General features: G+C 43.1%; 1 protein-coding gene across 1 annotated transcript in view; it reads right to left on the bottom strand.

Moving 5' to 3' along the window:
- The window catches only part of EDRF1 (erythroid differentiation regulatory factor 1), a 142,161-nt gene that overhangs the window by 117,375 nt on the left and 2,276 nt on the right, over positions 1-22,510 (bottom strand). The window contains exons 2-8 of the mRNA XM_077455495.1: positions 13,803-13,999; positions 12,993-13,059; positions 11,478-11,603; positions 9,311-9,435; positions 6,822-6,981; positions 4,745-4,866; positions 2,107-2,218 (exon numbers count right to left, since the gene is read on the bottom strand). Coding sequence (XP_077311621.1) covers positions 2,107-2,218; positions 4,745-4,866; positions 6,822-6,981; positions 9,311-9,435; positions 11,478-11,603; positions 12,993-13,059; positions 13,803-13,999 — 909 coding nt within the window. The remainder of the gene's footprint in view (positions 1-2,106; positions 2,219-4,744; positions 4,867-6,821; positions 6,982-9,310; positions 9,436-11,477; positions 11,604-12,992; positions 13,060-13,802; positions 14,000-22,510) is intronic.

The following is a 22,510-nucleotide window of genomic DNA, read 5'->3' as shown; positions in this document are numbered from 1 at the left end:
AGCAGCCTGTGTTCCGCCTATCACGGGCATCGTCTCATCCTCGTCCGTAGTACGAGGATGAGACGATGTCCGTGATAGGCGGAACACAGGCTGCTGGGAAATTCAGTGTTCCGCCTATCACAGGCGAAGGCGGAGGCGGAGGCGCGGCGTTTGAATGTTAGAATGGCCGCTGTCTGTCTGCTCGATACGCTGATCGAGCAGGCAGACAGCGATGACTCGAGTATAAGCCGAGGGGGGCACTTTCAGCCTCAAAAAAGAGGCTGAAAATCTCGGCTTATACTCGAGTATATACGGTACCTGCCTGCCCTGCCTTTGATCTTTTTAATGTTAAAGAGCAGTGATGTCAATCATTTTGTCAGGCAAGAAGTGAAGCAAAATCTCCAACAGCAACATATATACAACCAAGAATGCATGTTTGTAACATTTTTAATTCCATATAGGATATACAGTATCTCACAAAAGTGAGTACACCCCTCACGTTTGTGTAAATATTTTATTATATCTTTTCATGTGACAACACTGAAGAAATGACACTTTGCTACAATGTAAAGTAGTGAGTGTACAGCTTGTATAACAGTGTAAATTTGCTGTCCCCTCAAAATAACGCAACACACAGCCATTAATGTATAAACCGCTGCCAAGAAAAGAGAGTACACCTCTAAGTGAAAATTTCCACATTGGGCCCAAAGTGTCAATATTTTGTGTGGCCACCATTATTTTCCACCACTGCCTTAACCCTCTTGGGCATGGAGTTCACCAGAGCGTCACAGATTGCCACTGGTGTCCTCTTCCACTCCTCCATGGCGACTTCACATTGCTGGTGGATGTTCGAGAACTTGCGCTCCTCCACCTTCTGTTTGCGGATGCCCCACAGATGCTCAATAGGATTTAGGTCTGGAGACATGCTTGGTCAGTCCATCACCTTAACCCTCAGCTTCTTTAGCAAGGCAGTGGTCGTCTTGGAGGTGTGTTTGGGGTTATGTTGGAATACTGCCCCGCGGCCCAGTCTCCGAAGGGAGGGGATTATGCTCTGCTTCAGTATGTCACAGTACATGTTGGCATTCATGGTTCCCTCAATGAACTGTAGCTCCCCAGTGCCGGCAGCACTCATGCAGCCCCAGACCATGACACACCCACCACCATGCTTGACTGTAGACAAGACACACTTGTCTTTGTACTCCTCACCTGGTTGCCGCCACACGCTTGACACCATCTGAACCAAATAAGTTTATCTTGGTTTCATCCGACCACAGGACATGGTTCCAGTAATCCTTGGCCTTAGTCTGCTTGTCTTCAGCAAACTGTTTGTGGGCTTTCTTGTGCATCATATTTAGAAGAGGCTTCCTTCTGGAACGCCAGCCATGCAGACCAATTTGATACAGTGTATGGCGTATGGTCTGACAGACTGAGCCCCCCACACCTTCAACCTCTGCAGCAATGCTGGCAGCACTCATACGTCTATTTCCCAAAGACAATCATGGCGAGGCCTGTTCTAAGTGGAATCTAAGTGTTAAACTGCTATAAGGTCTTGGCTACCGTGCTGCAGCTCAGTTACAGGGTCTTGGCAATCTCCTTATAGCCTAGGCCATCTTTATGTAGAGCAATAACTCTTTTTCAGATCCTCAAAGAGTTCTTTGGCATGAAGTGCCATGTTATACTTACAGTGATCTGTATGAGAGAGTTTGGGCGATAACACCAAATTTAACACACCTGCTCCCCATTCACACCTGAGACCTTGCAACACTAACGAGTCACATGACCCCCGGGGAGGAAAAATGGCTAATTGGCCCAATTTGGACTTTTTCACTTAAGGGTGTACTCACTTTTGTTGCCAGTGGTTTAGACATTAATGGCTGTGTGTCGACTTATTTTGAGAGGACAGCAAATTTACACCGTTATACAAGCTGTACACTCACTACTTTATAATTGTAGCAAAGTGTCATTTTTTTCAGTGTTGTCACATGAAAAGATATAATAAAATATTTACAAAAATGTGGGGGGTGTACTCACTTTTGTGAGATCCTGCATATGCATAATGTTTGAGCTTGCCCTCTTCCAAAGCATTAATATAAATTGTATGTAGTGTATAAACAGTTCAAATCTTACCTGTACGATGCCATTCACATGGAAGCACATGACAAGTTCTGGTACATTACAGATCAGATTGTCCAGCCAGTAATCAATCCCAGTCAGCACATTGATTGGTTTATTATTATCCCTAAAATCACAACATCCAGTTTAAGATCTTACTTGTGAGAAAAGAAAACTTGTCAGTCTGTGGCATAATACAATGACATCAAAAGCTCCCAAATGCAATGCCAATGAAAACATATCTATCTATATCCATATACAGTAAAACCTTGGATTGCGAGCATAATTCCTTCCGGAAACATGCTTGTAATCCAAAGAACTTGTATAACAAACTGAATTTCCTCCATAAGAAATAAGGGAAACTCCGATGATTCGTTCCACAACCATTTATTCATAAGTCCTTCAGTTTATAGTCCATGTAAAAAGATTATAGCAATGTCATAGGTTGTCCAACCATAAAATGTCCATCCACAAATGGAAGCCTCCACAAGGGGATTAGTAGCAAAATCGAGCAGGAGCTCCAGAGTATAAAAGAGAAGAGAGGCGCCTCTAAGTGTAGCAATATGGTTACATTTAATGAAGATACAACATTTAGCAACTCACATGGTTGATGATTAAACGAGGCAAATCTAAGCATGCAGGCATCCGGGGGGTAAAGCTGTCCACATAGACCATCCTCCTCACCGCCAACTCTCACCACTGTCAGTCTGCAATCGTGAACGGGAAGACTAACCTGCAGTAGAGCGATCTGAAAGCGAGTCTTGAAGCGCAGCATGGAAGGGATGACATCCATGGCCGTGCGGAGGATGGTCTATGTGGACAGCTTTACCCCATATGCCTGCATACTTAGATGTGCCTGTTTTAATCATCAACCATGTCAGTTGCTAAATGTTGTATCTTCATTAAATGTAACCATATTGCTACACTTAGAGGCGCCTCTCTTCTCTTTTATACTCAGTTGTGACATGATGCTACTTGTATATCAAGTCTAAATTTATTTAAAATGTTGCTTGTCTTGCAGAACACTCTTAAGGCCTGTACACACAATCAGACTTTTTGACACCAAACATGCAAATTAGCTGTTTTAGGGAAACATCCGACCATGTGTACGCTCCATCGGACATACTTTTTCGGTTTTCATCTGACTTTTGTTGGCTGTGCGAATGGACAAACTTTTTGACAACATAAGTCCGATGGAGCAAAGTCCGATCGCGTGTACGCAAAACCATCGGACTTTTGTACAAGGTACAAACACGCATGCTCAGAACCAATGAAAAAGATCAGACAACAATACAGAAGTTGACCAAAGGGTGGCACCGGAGTAATTGAACGTCCTCTTTTGAAGTGTCGTCAGTACGTTGAAACATCACTACGTTCGTGTTTGTTGCCTAAAAAGTCAGATCGTGTGTATGCAATACAAATTTACGGCCAAGTCCACGGAACAGTTTGTACAAAGTCCGATCGTGTGTACGAGGCTTTAGACCAAGTTACTGTCAATCCAAAGTTTTACTGGATCTCAATTTTTTTAAAATTATTATTGTGCTCGTTTGCTTCAAAAGGACATCTCAATTCACAAGCCATTAATGCAATTATTATTATTTTTATTTATTTTTTTTAACTAGAATAAGCCTGACAATAATATATAATTTACTCTCAAGAGCTGATCAAAAAAATTGCATACACACCACAGATAGAGGGCACTGGAGTGAATGGAGCCTTAAAGTTTATGTAAACCCAAAAATTTAAATTGGATATATACACACACACACAGTAGACGCTTACCAGTAATTAATTACCTATGGTGGCTGTGTTGCATTTTTCCCCTAAAGGTTTTTTTTCTTTAACTGAACTGTGTGATTCTGTTAGTGTTTAACTGAACAGCCACTTTCTTTTCTAGTGGCGACAGCCCCACTGAAGAGTATTAAAGAGCAAGAAGAGCATTGTCGCCCTATGATGCCCACCCTCCATGCAGTCTACAGGCTATAATGACAATACACATCTAGCTGATATATAGGCCTGCCCAGTCAGGCCACTAGTATTTTTCAGGAGGACATCAGCAATAGTAGCCTTCATATTAAAAGATTTTTTTTTTTTTACTTAAAGTGGTGTTGCCACCAAAAAAATAAAAGCTGAATAAAAAAAAATAATAATTGGCAAAAAAAAAAAATTTTACTCACCTCTAAATACCGGTTGCTAGGGGGTCCCTCGTAATTTGCCTTCTTCATTGCCCGGGCTGGTGACATCACTTCCCCTCGCGCCGCACATTCACCTGGGACCTGTCATGTGTCCCAGGTGACTGTACGGCGTATCACGGCGCCCTGCGCCGCTCGCGCATGCGCAGTGGGTGCCCGGCTGTGAAGCCACAGCCGGGTGCCCACAGTATGCATGACGGCGCTGCGAGCGGAGCGGGGAGCGAGGGGGGGCTTCGTTCCCCCGCATCGCTGGACCCTGGGGCAGGTAAGTGTCCGATTATTAAAAGCCAGCAGCTGCAGTATTTGTAGCTGTTGACTTTTATTTTTATTTTTTTAGGGGGTACCCCACTTTAAACTATCTAAAAATATATTTCTGTAACCATATTTAGAATCGACTTAAAAGGAACATAAAAAGTGCCATGCTGGTATTTTCAAGGCTTGCGTTTGCTTTATTGACTTACCGCAGTCGCAGACTAACAGCCGGGTACCGTCCTCCTCCAAATATGGGCATATTAGAACCAACCAACATATGGATATCTTCAAACGTCCACAGAATATTTCTAACAAAGTCATTTTTTAGACCCTTTAAAAAAAAAAAAACACAAAAAAAAAAAAAAAATATGTTATTTAATAGGATGCAAAAAATTAGAGAGCAATGGCACTAGTGGTGCACCGAATGGAAATTTTGGTGGCAAAACCGAAAAGGCAGGATGTACTTTGCCAAAAATGACAGTTTAAAAAATGTATATATTGTTATATATATATATATATATATAAAACTATTATATTCAACTTTTTAATATCAATTTCATCTAATATGAATTTATTGTTGGCCATTATTGGCACCTTAAGTGCAAGAAAAGCTCAAGAAAAACGCAGTCTGCAGTTTCTAATCATCTCCTGTATCATGTCTGCAATCTCAAACTTAAACACACTGCTAATAGTATTAGCAAAATTTTATTTCTTGCACCTCTAGCAGACATGATACAGGAGATGGTCAGAGACTGCAGACATGATACAAGAGATTAATGAAGCCTTGCCAGTGCCTGTCAGATGCAACCTCTCACCAGTGCCCTTGGGATGCAGCCTGCCTGTGCCCGAATCACCCGGCAACCTCCTTCTGTCACGGAGCTGGATTTGAATTGCCTGAGCCACAGTAACAATGTCCTACCTCCAGTGATCATATCACACTGATTCAATGTCCCAGCACTGGATCAGTGTGCCATCTATCACAGGACCACAAACATGCAGCGTTGTCACCCCATAACAAGATTTTGGCTCTGAGTTAATTTCTTGCAGATCAGCAGCTATTTTCTGTACTTACAGGGTCTTCACTGGGCAATGCGCATGCATTGCAGGGATATAATCTATTTTTACTTTTTTTCTTGCTCCGACACAGAGATATACTTTAATGACGGGTTCTCTTTACGGGCTTAAAGGGGTTGTAAAGATAAATGTTTTTTCACCTTAATGCATTCTATGCATTAAGGTGAAAAAACATCTGACAGTGCCTGCGCCCCTAGCCCCCCCTGTTTTACTTACCTGACCCCTCGAAAGTTCCGCACTCGCCCGCCTTGTCCTTTCCACCATTCAGCCTGGCCGCTGATTGGCTGGAGTGGATGGATGGAAAGCAGTGCAGCCATTGGCTCGCGCTGCTGTCAATCACATCCACTGACGCGGAGCGCTGGGGGCGGGACAGTGTGATACAGCGAGCGGCTATAGCCGGCGGCTGTATCACGGGAGCGTGCCCGCAAGTGCTTCTCACCATGCGAGGGAGCTCGCATTAACGTGAGAAGCACCTGCGGGAGGAAGCCGAGACAGCCGCCGAGGGACCCCAGAAGAGCAGGTTCGGGGCCACTCTGTGCAAAACGAGCTGCACAGTGGAGGTAAGTATAACATGTTTGTTATTTAAAAAAAAAAAAAAAAATTCACTTTACAATCCCTTTAAAGGGTCATTGAACTGCTTGCCTTCCATCTCAGCAGAATCCGGTTCACCACATGTCTGCAAGTATTGGTACAGCACTAAAGAACTGAAATCTGTTCAGTCCGCAGACAAAAAAAAATTAAATAATGAAATCCACCAAAGTACCACTTATTTATTCTCTCCCTGTCCTCTAGGCACCAAATGCATCTAAAACCCACCACTAATTGTAATCAAGTTTAATTATCTGGGACCCACAAACAGAATCCCTGTCCAGTGCTGCCTGTGATCTCTCATATTGTGCGGGAGAGTTGCCATCTTCTGCCTCCCCATGGAAGAACACACAAGCAACATTTGTGTGGCAAGACAGACTGCCACATCCACTATGAAAGGCACCTATTACTTGACCATACCTGCTACAGTATGAATAATTATTGTGCAAATATGCTATAGAAATATGAGAATGAGTCAGACTATAAAAGTTGTGGAAGAGACAAATGTCAAGTCAATATAACACCTTACTGTACACAGACCTCTACCTGACAACAGGCTCAAGCCACGCTGTCCGTGTAAAGTTTTGGGTGAGCACAGACACAACACATGATCCTGGATCAAACCTGATTGGAAGCTCCCCCTTCCTCCGATACAGAAGGCAACGTCTCAAACGGGGCTGGCCAAGCTACACTGTCTCTTCCTGGGGATTCACTAAGATTCTGAGCTTCTCTGGGCTCTGGAGTGGTGGTGGGTACTGGCTCAGCTGTGTCATCACCATTAATACTGAAAATGCAAGAAAAAAAAAAAAACGTCAGTCAAGAAAATTAAGGTGATATTTCATATTATTTAAAAAGCGTATCTATTCAGTGCAGTGTAAAATGATAACCAATGTTAAAAAAGTGGACACCCCCTGCATTAGCACTACTTTCTGGGATAGGACCCAGGATCCCAGGTCCAGGCTCAATATAGTCCCTTGCCCACAGTTAAAGCCAGCACTAAGTCAAGTCATGCTCCGTTCATGTAAAAATCTAATGGGAGAATTTCTACTTGTCAATATTAAATGGCGGTTATCTGTATTAAAAAAAAGAAAAAAAAAGGTGTGTGTAATATAAATATACACACACACATATATATATATATATATATATATATATATATATATATATATATATATATATATAAGCATATACACATACATACACACAGTTATTTATAATACAGATAACCACCATTTATTTCAGATCCTAGTTGACAAGTAGAAATATACATATATACTGTATATTATCTACATCTAATGTTATCATTTATCTCCCCTTTGACTTTAATAAAATGACTAGCTGCGATTTATCCTTTAGGTATGCTAAACAGCAGTCCTGACTATTTGCTGCGTGTTTGTTTTAGGTTAGCGATTTACAGATCAATGCAGCCAGGAAATTTTTACTTTTAGAAGTCAAAACAGAAAAAAAACCTTCAAGTTTCTCTTAGTAAAGGTCACCTTTGAGATAAAGGAGTAGCTCAGGACATTTACAGCTCTATTACGGAAGTACAGCATGCATAAGTAGAGATGCAAAAAAAAATGTTGTCCACTAAAACAGATCGGCTGAAAATTGTGTTATAACCATTTTGCAGTGCCGATAATGGCACTCAAAGCGCATGCAAGTTTACAATTTTACTGTGCTTATGGTGAGTTTTTCATAGGCCATGCGACTCAAAAAACGCAACAAAAATGGTAACACGGGTGCGTTATTAATTCTTTTTTTTTTTTTTTTTAACTGACCAAAAATGCAGCAAGCAAGATTTTTTAACATCACAACGGAAGCGCAATGGACCAGTGTGAAGACATACATAGAATTTAAAGGGATACATTTTTCTGTAACTTTTCTTGCGCTAAAAAGGTGCCAATAATAAATTCATGTTCATTAAAAAGTTGAATAAAATACAATTATATATAAAAATATATTTTTTTTTAAACCAGTCATTTTCTGTTTCAGTTTATGGTCAAGTACATGCTGCATTTTTGGTTTCGCCACCAAAAAAAAACTCCATTTGGTGCACCTCTATGTATAAGTAAATAAGAACAGAAATATGGTTGCACATTACACAACCACACTTGTTGAAGGATTAACCCTTTTGCTACCCAGTCCATGCCTCTTACGGACAGCGTAATCACACATTCCAGTGGCTGCAGACTCCTGCCTGTCAGGTGAAAGCATTCTGGCGGCAGCGTTGTTACTCGATTGCTCACACACGCTCCCCTCCCCAGTATCGGCGTCACCCCAACACTTTCTAGGCTCTGCTTGCCCATTTGCGGGCCAGGGAGCGAGATGGCAAGTGCGGGTGCCTGGAGGGGAAGGAGAAGATACATCTCCGCTCTCCTCCCTTTCTTGTTGTGACCCAGAAAGCGACGTCTCTGATATCACTTCCAGGTCAATTCTCTGTGTTCCCGTCTAGCTTAACTAGGAAACACGTTACAACTCACAGCGCACGCCAGGGGGAGAGCAATAATTCTAACACGAGACCTCCTCCGTAACACTAAACCGATACCTATAGTGGGCTTTTGAAGTGTTGCCTGTAGAAAATATATGGTAGGGAAATTTTGTCACCATTTCACGGGCGCACACAAATTTAAGGTTGGACTATCTATTTACTCGGCGCAGCTGTGTCTTTTATATTTTACCTAAAAATTTGAGTCGTTTATTTGCCCTAAAATTCACTTTAGTGCGTTTTTTACTGAAATGTTGCGTTCTCTAGACTTTTGAGGTAATAACTTGTGACATAAAAAAAAAAAAAATACTATTTTATTCTCTAGGGTGTCTGCTGTCAGAAAATATATAATGTTTGGGGGTTTTGTGCAATCATCTGGTCAAAATTTTTTATTTTTTTTTAACAGGCGTGCAAAAAAATAAAATAAAAAAAATAATAAAACGGCGTTGGCAGCGAAAAGGTTCATGTTAGAAGGTAATGCTACATCCTTCTCCCAACCCTTCAGCCTTAAATTAATACATTTTCGGTGGTCAACAAAGACTGTGGTTTTATTTTTCTTAGTCCAAGTTTACTATATTCTGTAAGAAGAATATAGATCACCTTTTATAAGTAGAAGAGAAACCATTACCTATAATAGAGGAATTTGGAGAGGATGGCTTTCCGGTACCAGTGCTCCTTACTCTTCTTCTTTCTCTGCCACTTCTGATCCATAAGCCTCTGATAAAACTCCTTCAACCATGTCCAGTCTCCTGTCTGCATAACAAGTTACATCTGTTACTCTGTTTGATCATGGTTTGCTTATAAACTGAACTCCAGGAAAAAATTAAAATAAATAAAAAAAAAAAAAAACATTTTTGGAACATTTGCTATGTTAAAAAAAAAAATGTATTGATGGGTGTTGGATGAACTTCCAACACAGTAACTTACAGCTCCAGCAGTGCAATGATAATAGTGGGCTGACAGCTCTACACCTTGTTCATTCATTCATTCACAAAATGTTCTGCAGGGGTGGTAAAAGGTCACAACCTCCCCTCATACAGCCACAAGAAAGCCTTGTATTCTGTGAAAAGAATACAATACATTTTGTGAATGAACGAGGTGGAAAGTGACAGCAAGCGACCCACTATCATCACTGTACCAAGCTTTATGACTGGGAGCCCAATGCTTACAGTAGTGTGCAGGATAAATGAAGCCAAGCATTAGATCTAACACAGCACCACCCATACACATAGGACACTCACAATTAGAGGTAATGATTTGTACATAGCAAATGATGATGCCAAACATGCAGTTAACCTTAGCAACCAGATTTCTTGCAGTTAGCCTAATGAAAAATGGGTCACTGCAATCCCAACCATCACTGGCCTGCTGAAAATGTATAAAAGCAGATACAAGGCAGGCCCCCAAAAGGAAAAAAAAATAAAGTTATTACCAAGACCAAGCCTGGCCATACATTATACAATTTTCCTTTAGATTTACCAAAACCATATAATATGAGGTCAAACCTAAATACTTTCTACTACATACCGTATATACTCGAGTATAAGCCGAGATTTTCAGCCTCTTTTTTGAGGCTGAAAGTGCCCCCCTCGGCTTATACTCGAGTCATCGCTGTCTGCCCGCTCGATCAGCGTGTCGAGCAGACAGACAGCGGCCATTCTATTCAAAAGCCGCGCCTCCGGCTCCGCCTTCGCCTGTGATAGGCGGAACACTGAATTTCCCAGCAGCCTGTGTTCCGCCTATCACGGACATCGTATCATCCTCGTACTACGGACGAGGATGATACGAAGGCAGTGATAGGCGGAACACAGGCTGCTGGGAAATTCAGTGTTCCGCCTATCACAGGCGAAGGAGGAGGCGCGGCTTTTGAATTTTACAATGGCCGCCGAAGAGGGCACGGGACGGAGGCAAGGCAAGGCAAGGCAAGGCACGGCACGGGACGGGACGGGACGGAGGCAAGGCAAGGCACGACACGACGGCAAGGCACGGCACGGCACGGGACGGAACGGAGGCAAGGAGGCAAGGCACGGGACGGAGGCTCGGGACAAAGGTAGGCTGGACACACACACACACACACACACACACACACATACATATACACACACACACACACACACACACACACACACACACAGGGATGGGTGGATGGATGGAGACACACACAGGGATGGGTGGATGGATGGAGACACACACACACAGGGATGGATGGATGGATGGATGGAGACACACACACACAGGGATGGATGGATGGATGGAGACACACACACACAGGGATGGATGGATGGATGGACACACACACACACAGGGATGGATGGATGGATGGACACACACACACACAGGGATGGATGGATGGATGGACACACACACACACAGGGATGGATGGACGGACACACAGGGATGGACGGACACACAGGGATGGACGGACACACAGGGATGGACGGACACACAGGGATGGACGGACACACACACAGGGATGGACAGGCATGTCTCACCCTCGGCTTATACACGAGTCAATAAGTTTGCCAGTTTTTTTGGGGGTAAATTGGGGGCCTCGGCTTATATTCGGGTCGGCCTATACTCGAGTATATACGGTAGTTTAAAAAGGTAATGCTAATGGAAATTGTATAAGTCAGGATGTCAAAAGAGCACACCTAAGCAATTTCCAGTGTTACCCACATAAAACTAAAATATTAAATTAACATAACTTTTTGTTATATATTAGAATAATTGAACAACAATACTAATAAAATAAATCTGGAAAACTTTCTATAACAAAGCGTTCTACATTCCCTCACCTGAGAGGACCTCATGAAAAGCTCCTGAATGTCCAGTTCATCCAGAAGTAGGGTGCGTCCAATACGGTGAACAGCCATGCTGACATGAGACTTACTGTATGGAATCTTTAAGAGCTTCTTTATGTTCTGTGAAGAAATAAACATCAAAGCATGAGAATAGAAACATACATCACCCAACACTATAATGTAGAAAAGCAAAGTATCCTGACTCTCCCGGCGGAAGGAGGTCCAGGCATATTGACGGGGGTGATTTTTTTTTGTACTAAAATAAAAAATAAAAAGCAATTTGAATAAACATAATATTATACACGATTAAAATGTAAGAATACAACCTAGAATCCTGTGATAAATGCTGCCACAAACAGCAGAGCAGAAGAAGGTAACATGGGTAGGATCAAAGTGTTTCGTCCAAAATGGGCTTCTTCAGGATACACTGTGCACAATATTGACAAAAATGGTAAGTACAAGGGAAGGTAGTACAATTTAGAGCCAATAGACCAGGGTAACAGGAGGGAGGGAATAGCTAAAACTTTCAATTCAATCCCAAACCTCTGTCCCATGGATCACAAAAACCTCCAGCCCTATATTCGACCAGTAATGCTGCAAGTGCCGCAGAGTCGGCCTTTTTGACATTTAAGGCCGACTCGGCACTTGCAGCATTACTGGCTGAATATAGGGCTGGGGGAATTTAAAGTTTTAGCTATCATTTTCCCCCCTCCTGTTGCCCTGGTCTATTGGGTCTAAATTGGGCTACCATTACCATTCTTGTCAATATATTGTGAACACCAAGTGCATCCTAAAGAACCCCATTTTGGGAGAAACGTGTTGATTCTACAATTGTTACCTTCTTCTGCTCTGCTGTTTGTATGATAAATCTGGCAGTATTTATCACATGATTTTAGATTGTATTCTTAAATCTTAATTGTGTATAATAAATATTGGTTTTATTCTATTCATATTGCCTTTTTTTGTAGTACATTGTCAGGAATGCAAAAAAAAGACACCATATGCCCGTATCTCCCACACTGGAAGAGTCAAGGATACTTTGCAGGCACTTCTATTGAACAGGGAGAATGTAGAATCTCCACGGCACTACCTGCCTGGAGTTTGCATTGTTCTCCATGTACATGTGTGGGTTTCCTCTGGGTATTCTGGTTTCCTCCCACACTACAAAGACATGCTGGTAGGTGAAATGGCCCCGGTCTAAATTGGCCCCAGTATGTGAGTAAGTGAATGTGAGTTAGGGAGTTAGGGACCTTAGAGACTGTAAGCTCCTTAAGGGTAGGGACTGATGTGAACGAACAATATATATATGTAAAACACTGCATAATATGATGGCGTTATACAAGTACCCGAACAATAAAATAAAATGGTAGTGTTAACTCTGCAGCACCTCATCTTACATGGGCACAGTGACAGTGGTTTAGTGACAGTGGTTTTTAAAGGATATACATGACTATAAGGTTCTGGATTTAAATAAAATATATTATTATTAATAATAATAAATCACTTTACCTCCGAATCAGACACCACATCAACCTCCTTCCCCACAGAGTCTATGAAATCATAGGCCATGCCAAAGCTGTAAGAAAGCCAAAAACACAATCGGATACAAGAAAGCACAAAATCAGCAGCTGGCACACCAATATCAAACTGTTCTTTTGTGTAGTTTACTAAGGATTTCATATCACAAGCAAAATATTTTCTACAATTACCACAGCAAGTGAACAGTGTGCATTGCAATCTTCACAAAGAAACCAGAAAGCCATAAAATAAGTAAATAAAAAAAAAAAAGTAACTTTAGCATATAATTCCTGATTAGAGGCGGCATTAGAGAACTCCCACATGTGACAGTATGTTGGCACCCTCCCTTAATTTAGCCTCACAGGCCCTATCGGGAGTTTGAGAAGCATACCCCCTTCCACTCCTAATTTTGATTGCTGGATTATTTACATTTGTGGCTGGGAAGGAGAGGAGGGGGGTCCAAATGAAACTTCTAAGCTGAGACAGAGATCTTCCCGCTGATTGCAGTGCAGAGAGCTGGGGGTCAGTGCACTATGCAGAGGTGTAATATCAAATGGAGAAAAGGCGCCGCTCACCAACCCGATGCATTAGTATGTAGATAAATGTGGCCTCAACCAGCGAAGCACCAGCCACGCCCTTCTTCGCCCCGCTAATCGGGGGCTGGGTCAGAGTTCTGTGACCAAGCAGGATTTGGCTTAAATTCGGGTCAGGTATGGGCAACTTCAGTTTAGGAAAGAATATAAGACAAAGTGCACCCCAGTTTCCCCCCCCCCCCATACAATCACCGGTATAAAATCCTACCTTGAGAATGGCTTGCTCTTGCCGCTTCCAAGACTAGTAGGCCCGAGCTTGGCATTCTCCCGCAGCCAATTAGCAGGGGGTAACTTTAAGTCCGTCTTCTCCTGAAGCTGAGCGAATGCTGTGGCTGGTGGGGCGGAGGAATATTTGACTACAGCGCGACTCTTCACCTCATTTCCTCCCAGGGAGGGCAGGGTATCCTAAATAAAAATATATTATTGTCAGTTTCAACCTGAAGCTACAGTAGAAACACTTTCATGCCTTTTAGATCAGCTGTAGGATCAAAAGGGGAACTTTGTGCCATCCAATGCTGGATTCCTTTATTCAAAAACAAACAAACATACTCGCCTGCCCAGCAGATCCATTGTTGTCCTGCAGAGATCTGCCGTTCAGGTGTGACAGCCAGGGTCCTGCACTGCCATCTTGGTCCTTTTCAGCCAGCTGCCTCTTCTACATTCAGACAGCCTGGCCCCCCTAGGACACACGAGGACCCCCCCACCCCACCCAGGCGGTTCTGTGAATGGGCCCCTGAGGCAGTGAGAGAAGGACGCACCATTATAATCTATGCCAGAATTGTGTTGGAGGGGCAGTGCCATTTGGAAAATGGAAAAAAATAAATAAACATATAAAAGGGAGGGTGGGGCGGAGCAATACACCCCAAGTCAATTAAGTTAAGTTCCGATTTAGGCTTCTTTCTGTAAGAAAACCCAAGAATCTGATTTTGTTGGTTTGCTACAATTTTTGCTTTACAGGGTTAGATAGATTAGGTTTAGTGTTAGTTGGGTTATCCCTGAACTTCCACTTTAATACACTGTCCAACCCTCAGGGCGGATATATAAATACATATTGATTTTTTTTTGTTAATTTATTTAAACCAGATTTTTTTGATTTTTAATCAAATTTGATTTAATAAAATGCTTTTTGAGTAAAAATCTATCTACAGATGTTTATTCAGCATGAAATGGAGCATAGTTATGTAGTAAGAGGCTGTACATTTTTGGTAAACTCATTCAATGAATCCAAGCTCTGCAAGCCGAGATAACATGCGCTGGCAATGTTATTGTTTTAATTAAATAAAAGAATTTGAGTAGTTGTCCAATTATGTGTGATTAACCTGAAATTGGTTAGGATATCGCCGTTTTACTAACCTGACAGCTTATGGTTCCAAATAGGAAACCTTCATTTTGTGTGCAAATTATAAAGATTCTAACTACCAGCAAGAAGAAGTCCTTACATTTAAAGAGCACCCGTCATTTCAGATCCATCATGGCAACCCGTTAGGGGGCATCCACTCACCTGCTGCCGCCACATCCCGCATCACCAGCCGCCCCATTAAAATGAATGCAACTGTCGGTGAGTGAACAGCGGGTCAGAGGAGGAGCCACGGGACAGAGATGACAGTCGCATTTTAAAAATCACGATTTAAAGTGGTTGTAAACCCTTACAAACCACTTTGACCTACAGGTAAGCCTAGATTAAGGCTTACCTGTAGGTCCAAGCAATATCTCCTAAACCTATATGGTTTAGGAGATATTTGCCCAAAAACGGGCACCGCTGTCTATGGCGCATGCGCCGTAGACAGCGGCGCGCAGGCGCACTGAACGCGGCAGTTCCAAAAATGGAGCTGCCGCATTTGTCGACTCCCGTGCGCATGCGCGGGAGTGACGTCATCGCGGCTTCGCCGAATGACAGCGGCGGAGCTGCGAGACGCCACCAGCAAGATGGATGCGGCGGACTACAGGGGACAGCACGACTTCGCTGGCTCCTGTGTCAGGTAAGTGACACATAATGGGCTACTATGCGATGCATAGTAGACCATTATGCTTTACCTTTGCAGGGAAAAAAAGAGGCAGTAAACTCATCAGGGTTTACTTCCTCTTTAAATCGGGCTGATTTAACCACTTCAGCTCCGGACCAATAAACACCTTAAGGACCAGAGGTCTTTTTGCAATTTCGCACTGCGCTGCTTTAACTGGTAATTGTGCGGTCATGCAATATTGCACCCAAACTAAATTTGCGTCCTTTTCTTTCCACAAATAGAGCTTTCTTTTGATGGTATTTGATTGCCTCTGCGATTTTTTTTTTTTGCGATATAAATGGAAAAAAGAGCGAAAATTTTGAAAAAAAAAGATATTTTCTTCTTTTTGTTATAAGAAAAATCGAATAAACTAAATTTTAGTCATACATTGAGGGCAAAATTTATTCAGCCACATGTCTTTAGTAAAAAAAATGTCAATAAGCGTATATATTTTTGGGTTTGCGCAAAAGTTATAGCGTCTACAAACTAGAGTACATTTTCTGGAATTTACACAGCATTTAATTTATGACTGCCGATCTCATTTCTTGAGGTGCTAAAATGGCAGGGCAGTACAAATCCCCCCCAAATGACCCCATTTTGGAAAGTAGACACCCCAAGGAAATTGCTGAGGGGCATGTTGAGCCCATTGAATATTTATTTTTTTTGTCCTAAAGGATTGAATAATGACAAAAAAAAATAATAATAATTTTTTACAAAAAGTTGTCACTAAATGATATATTGCTCACACATGCCATGGTTATATGTGGAATTGCACCCCAAAATATATTCCGCTACTTCTCCCGAGTATGGGGATACCACATGTGTGGGACTTTTTGGGAGTCTAGTCGCGCACGGCACCCCGAAAACCAATCACCACCTTCAGGATTTCTAAGGGTGCAAATTTTTGATTTAACTCCTCACTACCTATCACAGTTTCGAAGGCCATAAAATGCCAAAATAGCACAAAACCCCCCAAAATGACCCCATTTTGGAAAGTAGACACCCCAAGCTATTTACTGAGAGGCATGTTGAGTCCATGGAATATTTTATATTTTGCCACAAGTTGCGGGAATATTACAAACTTTTTTTTTTTGCACAAAGTTGTCACTAAATGATATATTGCTCACACATGCTATGGGCATAAGTCATATTACACCCCAAAATAAATTCTGCTGCTTCTCCCGAGTACGGGGATACCACATGTGGGGGACTTTTTGGGAGCCTAGCCACGTACGGAACCCCGAAAACCAAGCACTGCCTTCCGGATTTAAATATAAAATGCTACCAAAAAACCTGTTAGCGATGGCAGGGATCAGGCCTGACTCTGCGATCGCTGCAGTTATGTGTTTAGCGTTTTGTAAGTGACAGTGATCGATCGATACTGCACTTGGGTGGGCTGGGCAGAGGGGCAAAACGCAGGAGCTAGCAGGTATCTGGGCTGATCCCGCTAACAATGCGTTTTTTTGGAACCCTAAACTGCTGGGGACGCTAGTATAGATCTGATCAGATCAGATATTGATCTGTTCAGATTCTATAGCACTACGGGAGGTGTATGCTTTGCGTGTGGGTGTTAGCGGTACTGGCACTAACCTAGCGCTGCCTGGGGCGACGCAGACCCTGACCCTAAAACCTAATTGATATCACCCGCCGGGTGATCAGGGGGTTAAACCTTTATTGGGTAATAAATGGTGGGTGCCCTGATGCTATAAAAAACAAACTAACCAGAGTCACCTGTAACACTTACAGTGATCAGTGGTGAAAGGGTTAACTAGGGGCAATCGGGGTTCAAATTTTTATTAGGTAGTATATGGGGGTCCCTGGCGCTATATAAAAACCTGATGGGGAACCTAAATAACTAACTGGCTAACCAGCGTCACCAGTGACACTTATACTGTGATCGCTGGTGAAAGGGGGTGAAAGGGTTAACTAGCAGCAATCAGGGGGTTAAAACCATTATTGGGTAGTATATCGGGGTACCTAGCGCTATAAAAACCTGGCGGTGAACCTAAAAAAATAACTAGCTACCTAGCGACACATGCAGCGATCAGAAAAATGATCGCTTAGTGACACTGGCAAAAGGGGGTGAAAGGGTTAACTAGCGGCAATCAGGGGGTTAAAACCATTATTGGGTAGTATATCGGGGTACCTAGCGCTATAAAAACCTGGCGGTGAACCTAAAAAAATAACTAGCTACCTAGCGACTGTAGCGACACTAATGCAGCGATCAGAAAAACGATCGCTTAGTGACACTGGCAAAAGGGGGTGAAAGGGTTAACTAGCGGCAATCAGGGGATTAAAACCATTATTGGGTAGTATATCGGGGTACCTAGCGATATAAAAACCTGGCGGTGAACCTAAAAAAATAACTAGCTACCTAGCGACACATGCAGCGATCAGAAAAATGATCGCTTAGTGACACTGGCAAAAGGGGGTGAAAGGGTTAACTCTAGGGGCAATCAGGGGGTTAAATCTTTATTGGGGGGTGATAGGGGGCTACCCTGGACCTAACACTAACTGTCCTGACAGTTTTTACTGTCACAACTGACACTGAATGCATTGATCAGTAAAAAAATGATCAATGCAATCAGTGACACTGTGACTGGGGGGGGAGGGGGGCGATCGGGGGGGGGGGGATCGGGGGGGGTTGTGTGCCTGTGTGTACCTACATGTCAGTGTAGTGTTGGTGCACACTTACTATTAGTCTTCTCCTCGTAGTCCGGTCAAAAAGACCGCCCCGAGGAGAATGACATCACTTCCTCCTTCCTGTGTAAACAATACACAGTGGGAGGAAGCTTCTCATTGGCCAGGAGCGATCCAGAGGGGGTGGCCGAAAACCAACGGCCATCCCCTCATCACGGAGCGCTCCTGGACCGAACTGGACCGTCGTATCCAGCGGGAGGGGGTCCGATCGGACCCCCCACCCGCTGGAAGGCAGGCACGTACATCTACGTGATTGTGCCTGCCTGTGCCATTGTGTTGACGTACATTGGCAATACGGCAGTCCTGAAGTGGTTAAAAGGAAGCCTTTTTACTAGCGATTTAAATCAAATCAACCCTGCTCTGCACATGCTCGGTTGCTCTCCATTTTTAGGGACTTGCAAATTTGTAGAGGGGGCGATCTGCTGATGGCCTTAGGGCTGTTTCACACCACAAAACATAATCCAGATCCAGTCCGGATCCATTTCTGTATGTAGGGCTTGTTCTACTTTTTTTTTTTTTTGGAACTGGAAAGCCCTGGAACTGAGATCACTGGTTTGAACTATGTCATTATAAACCATATAATCTACTTTCCATGCGTTTTTGATGCAAAAAATAAACGCACTGAACCGCATGTGGTGTGAACTGGCCCTTAAAGCGGTATTAAGCGCTCCTATCCTTTACAGCCAAGAAAGCTGCTTCTGTTTGATCTGCAACTGCCATAGTGCTGCACATGTGGTCAGTTATGATACCAGCCATTTGATGGTTTGATAGTTTGGCTAAGGAAACAAGCAAACATGACAGTTAGCAGTCCCAGTGTGCCGTCAGAACCGGCGGCCTGTCAGATTAGGTAACGGAAGTGACATTCCGTCACCTGCACATGCTTTCAGTCGCTACCAGGTTTCCTAATCTGATGGGACACCTGAAGTCAGAAGAAGACAGCGGACATCTTACTACACCCAGCTACATCTTTCATTTAACAGTCATTTTTAAGGAGAGCGTATATAAATATAGTATGTTGATATAGATGGGATGTGTCAGTTTGAAAGCCTAGGGCCAGGTCACACACAAAAAAAAACAAAAAAACAAACGCACTCCAGATCTGTACCAGATGCATTCCTGCATGCATGATTTTAACACATTTTTGATGTGTTCTGGTGCGTTTTTTATGTGTTTCTGGATGCATTCCAGGTGCTTTTATTTTCGCCTGTTTTTTTTGTTTTGTTTTTTAACTATACTAGGGTCAGTGCATTTTTGATGCGTTTTAGGGCCAGTTCACAACAGATGAAGTTCCGTGTGCTTTTTGCGGCACAAAATGCATGCACAGCGTTTTACATGTATTCCAATGGCTCTAGTTCACAACAGTGAACCATTGGAATACATGGAAAACACTGTGCATGCATTTTGTGCTGAAAAAAAGCACACGGAACTGCAACTTACTGCATTCCAGTACAGGAAAAATGCAGCATGTTTTTTTTTTTGTGGAACTGACCGCACTGGTGTGAACTATGCCACTGGAAACCATATAATCTACTTTCCACAGGTTTTCGATGCAGAACAAAAAATGCACAGGCCTGCATGTGGTGTGAACTTGCCCTAAGGCTCGGTTCACACAGGGGCGACTGCGATCCGACTTGAGGTCGCCCCTAGTCGCCTCAGGTCGGACATTTAAAAATCAATGTAAGTGAATGAGAGCCGTCTTAATGCACGCTACTGAAGTCGCCTCCGACTTCAAAAGAAGTTCCTGTACTACTTCAATCCGACTTGTAGGCTACTTGTACCCATTGATTTCAATGGAGGTTGCCTCCAAGTCGGATCTCTGTCTATACGGAGGAGACTGACAGAATTATTAGCTCTGAAGGGGGAACTCCACGCCAAATTTCTGAAAAAAATTTGGCGTGGGTTCTCCATCCGAGAGCATACCAGGCCCTTAGGTCTGGTATGGATTCCAAGGGGAACCCCCTACGCCGAAAAAAACGGCGTGGGGGTCCCCCCCAGACCCTTATCCGGCCGGCCAGGAAAGGGGGTGGGGACGAGCGAGCGCCCCCCCCTCCTGAGCCGTACCAGGCCGCGTGCCCTCAACATGGGGGGGGGGTGCCTTGGGGGAGGGGGGGGGCGTGTGGCCCCCCCACCCCAAAGCACCTTGTCCCCATGTTGATGAGGACAAGGGCCTCTTCCCGACAACCCTGGCCGTTGGTTGTCGGGGTCTGCGGGTGGGGGGCTTATCGGAATCCGGGAGCCCCCTTTAATAAGGGGGCCCCCGGATACCGGCCCCCCACCCTATGTGAATGAGTATGGGTACAATGTCCGGCGAGAAGACCCCCGAAGACGGAAGACCCCCGGAGCTGTGCAATAAATTATTTTATCTTGTGTGTTGTGTTTTTTTTTTTTACTTTATTTTACAGGTGAATGGGTAGGGGTACATTGTACCCCATACTCATTCACATAGGGTGGGGGGCCGGTATCCGGGGGTCCCCTTATTAAAGGGGGCTCCCGGATTCCGATAAGCCCCCCGCCCGCAGACCCCGACAACCAACGGCCAATGGCTCAGGAGGGTGGGGGGCGTCCGCTCGTCCCCACCCCCTTTCCTGGCCGGCCGGGTAGCGTGCTCGGATAAGGGTCTGGTGTGGATCTGGGGGGGACCCCCACGCCGTTTTTCCGGTGTAGGGGGTTCCCCTTGGAATCCATACCAGACCTAAGGGCCTGGTATGCTCTCGGAGGGGGAACCCACAACAATTTTTTTTCAGAAATTTGGCGTGAAGTTCCCCCTTCAGAGCTCATTCTCTGATTGGCCACGGCAAAAGTCGCCTGGCCTGGGGCGACTTGTAAGTCGCCCCAGGTCGTGTCTAAGAGTCGTGTTCAAGTCGTCTCCAAGTTGCCTCACAAAGTCGTCCTGAAGTCGTGTCGCCCCTGTGTGAACCGAGCCTAAAGGTTTAGCGCTGAGTAGTACAGGGTGTACCAACAAGGCCTCTGCCACCTTACTACTGCTGCCGTCCAGCTTCTTTCAAAACGTCACATCAAAACAGCATCACAGATGTCAATATACTATATTTATTTATATACACTCCCTTTATTGCTAAAATGACTCTGAAATTCCAGACGTTAGCTGGGTGTAGTAAGATGTCCGCTGCTGCCCTCTTGTGACTGCAAGTATTCTGTCAGATTGGGAAACCAGTAGTAGAGCAGCAAGATTCTGGCCAAAAAATAAGAAACACAATTTTTTTTTTGCTTAGAATAAAAAAACAAAAATTTTCTCACGATTCTTGCGACGTAAAATCTTTCACATTATACAAAAAAAAAAAAAAAATTTTGGCTAACTTTACTGGTTAGTTTTTTTTTTTTAATTCATTAAAGTCATTTTTTCCCAAAAAAATTGCATTTGAAAGACCGCTGCGCAAATACAGTGCGACATAAAATATTGCAACAAACACCATTTTATTCTCCAATCTGTCTGCCATAACGTCACAGTCACAATAAAAATCCCTGGATCGCCGCCATTACTAGTAAAAAGAATATATATATATATATATATATATATATATATATATATATATATATATATATATATATATATATATATATATATATATATATATATATATATATATATATATATATGCCATAAAACTATCCCATATTTTGTAAACGTTATAACTTTTGCACAAACCAATCAATATACACTTATTGCAATTTTTTTTACCAAAAATATGGAGAAGAATACTTATCGGCCTAAATTGGGGAAAAAAACTTTTTTATATATATATTTTTTGGGGTATATTATCGCAAAGTAAAAAATAATGTGTTTTTTTCAAAATCGTCGCTCTTTTTTCTTTATAGAGTAAAAAATAAAAACCGCAGAGGTGATCAAATACCACCAAAAGAAAGCTCTATTTCTGGTGAAAAAAAAAGGACATCAATTTTGTTTGGGAGCCATGTCACACGACCACGCAATTGTCAGTTCAACCGACACAGTGCCGAATCGTAAAAGGTGGTCTGGTCTTTGGTCAGCCAAATAGTCCGGGGCTTAAGCTGTTAAAGTTAGCCCAATTTTTTTGCATAATGTGAAAGATGAAATTACGTCGAGTAAATAGATACCCAACATGTCACGTTCAAAAATGCACACGCTTGTGGAATGGCGCCAAACTTCAGTACTTAAAAAAATTCCCATAGGCGACACTTTAAAAATTTTTACTGGTTACATATTTTGAGTTACAGA

The sequence above is a fragment of the Lithobates pipiens genome, unplaced genomic scaffold (genome assembly GCF_037356315.1).
Source record: "Lithobates pipiens isolate NorthernLeopardFrog02 unplaced genomic scaffold, aLitPip1_a1.2 Scaffold_25, whole genome shotgun sequence".
In the NCBI taxonomy this organism is placed as follows: domain Eukaryota; kingdom Metazoa; phylum Chordata; class Amphibia; order Anura; family Ranidae; genus Lithobates; species Lithobates pipiens.
Note: the sequence above shows the minus strand (reverse complement) of the source record. Positions and strands in the feature narration are given on the sequence as shown.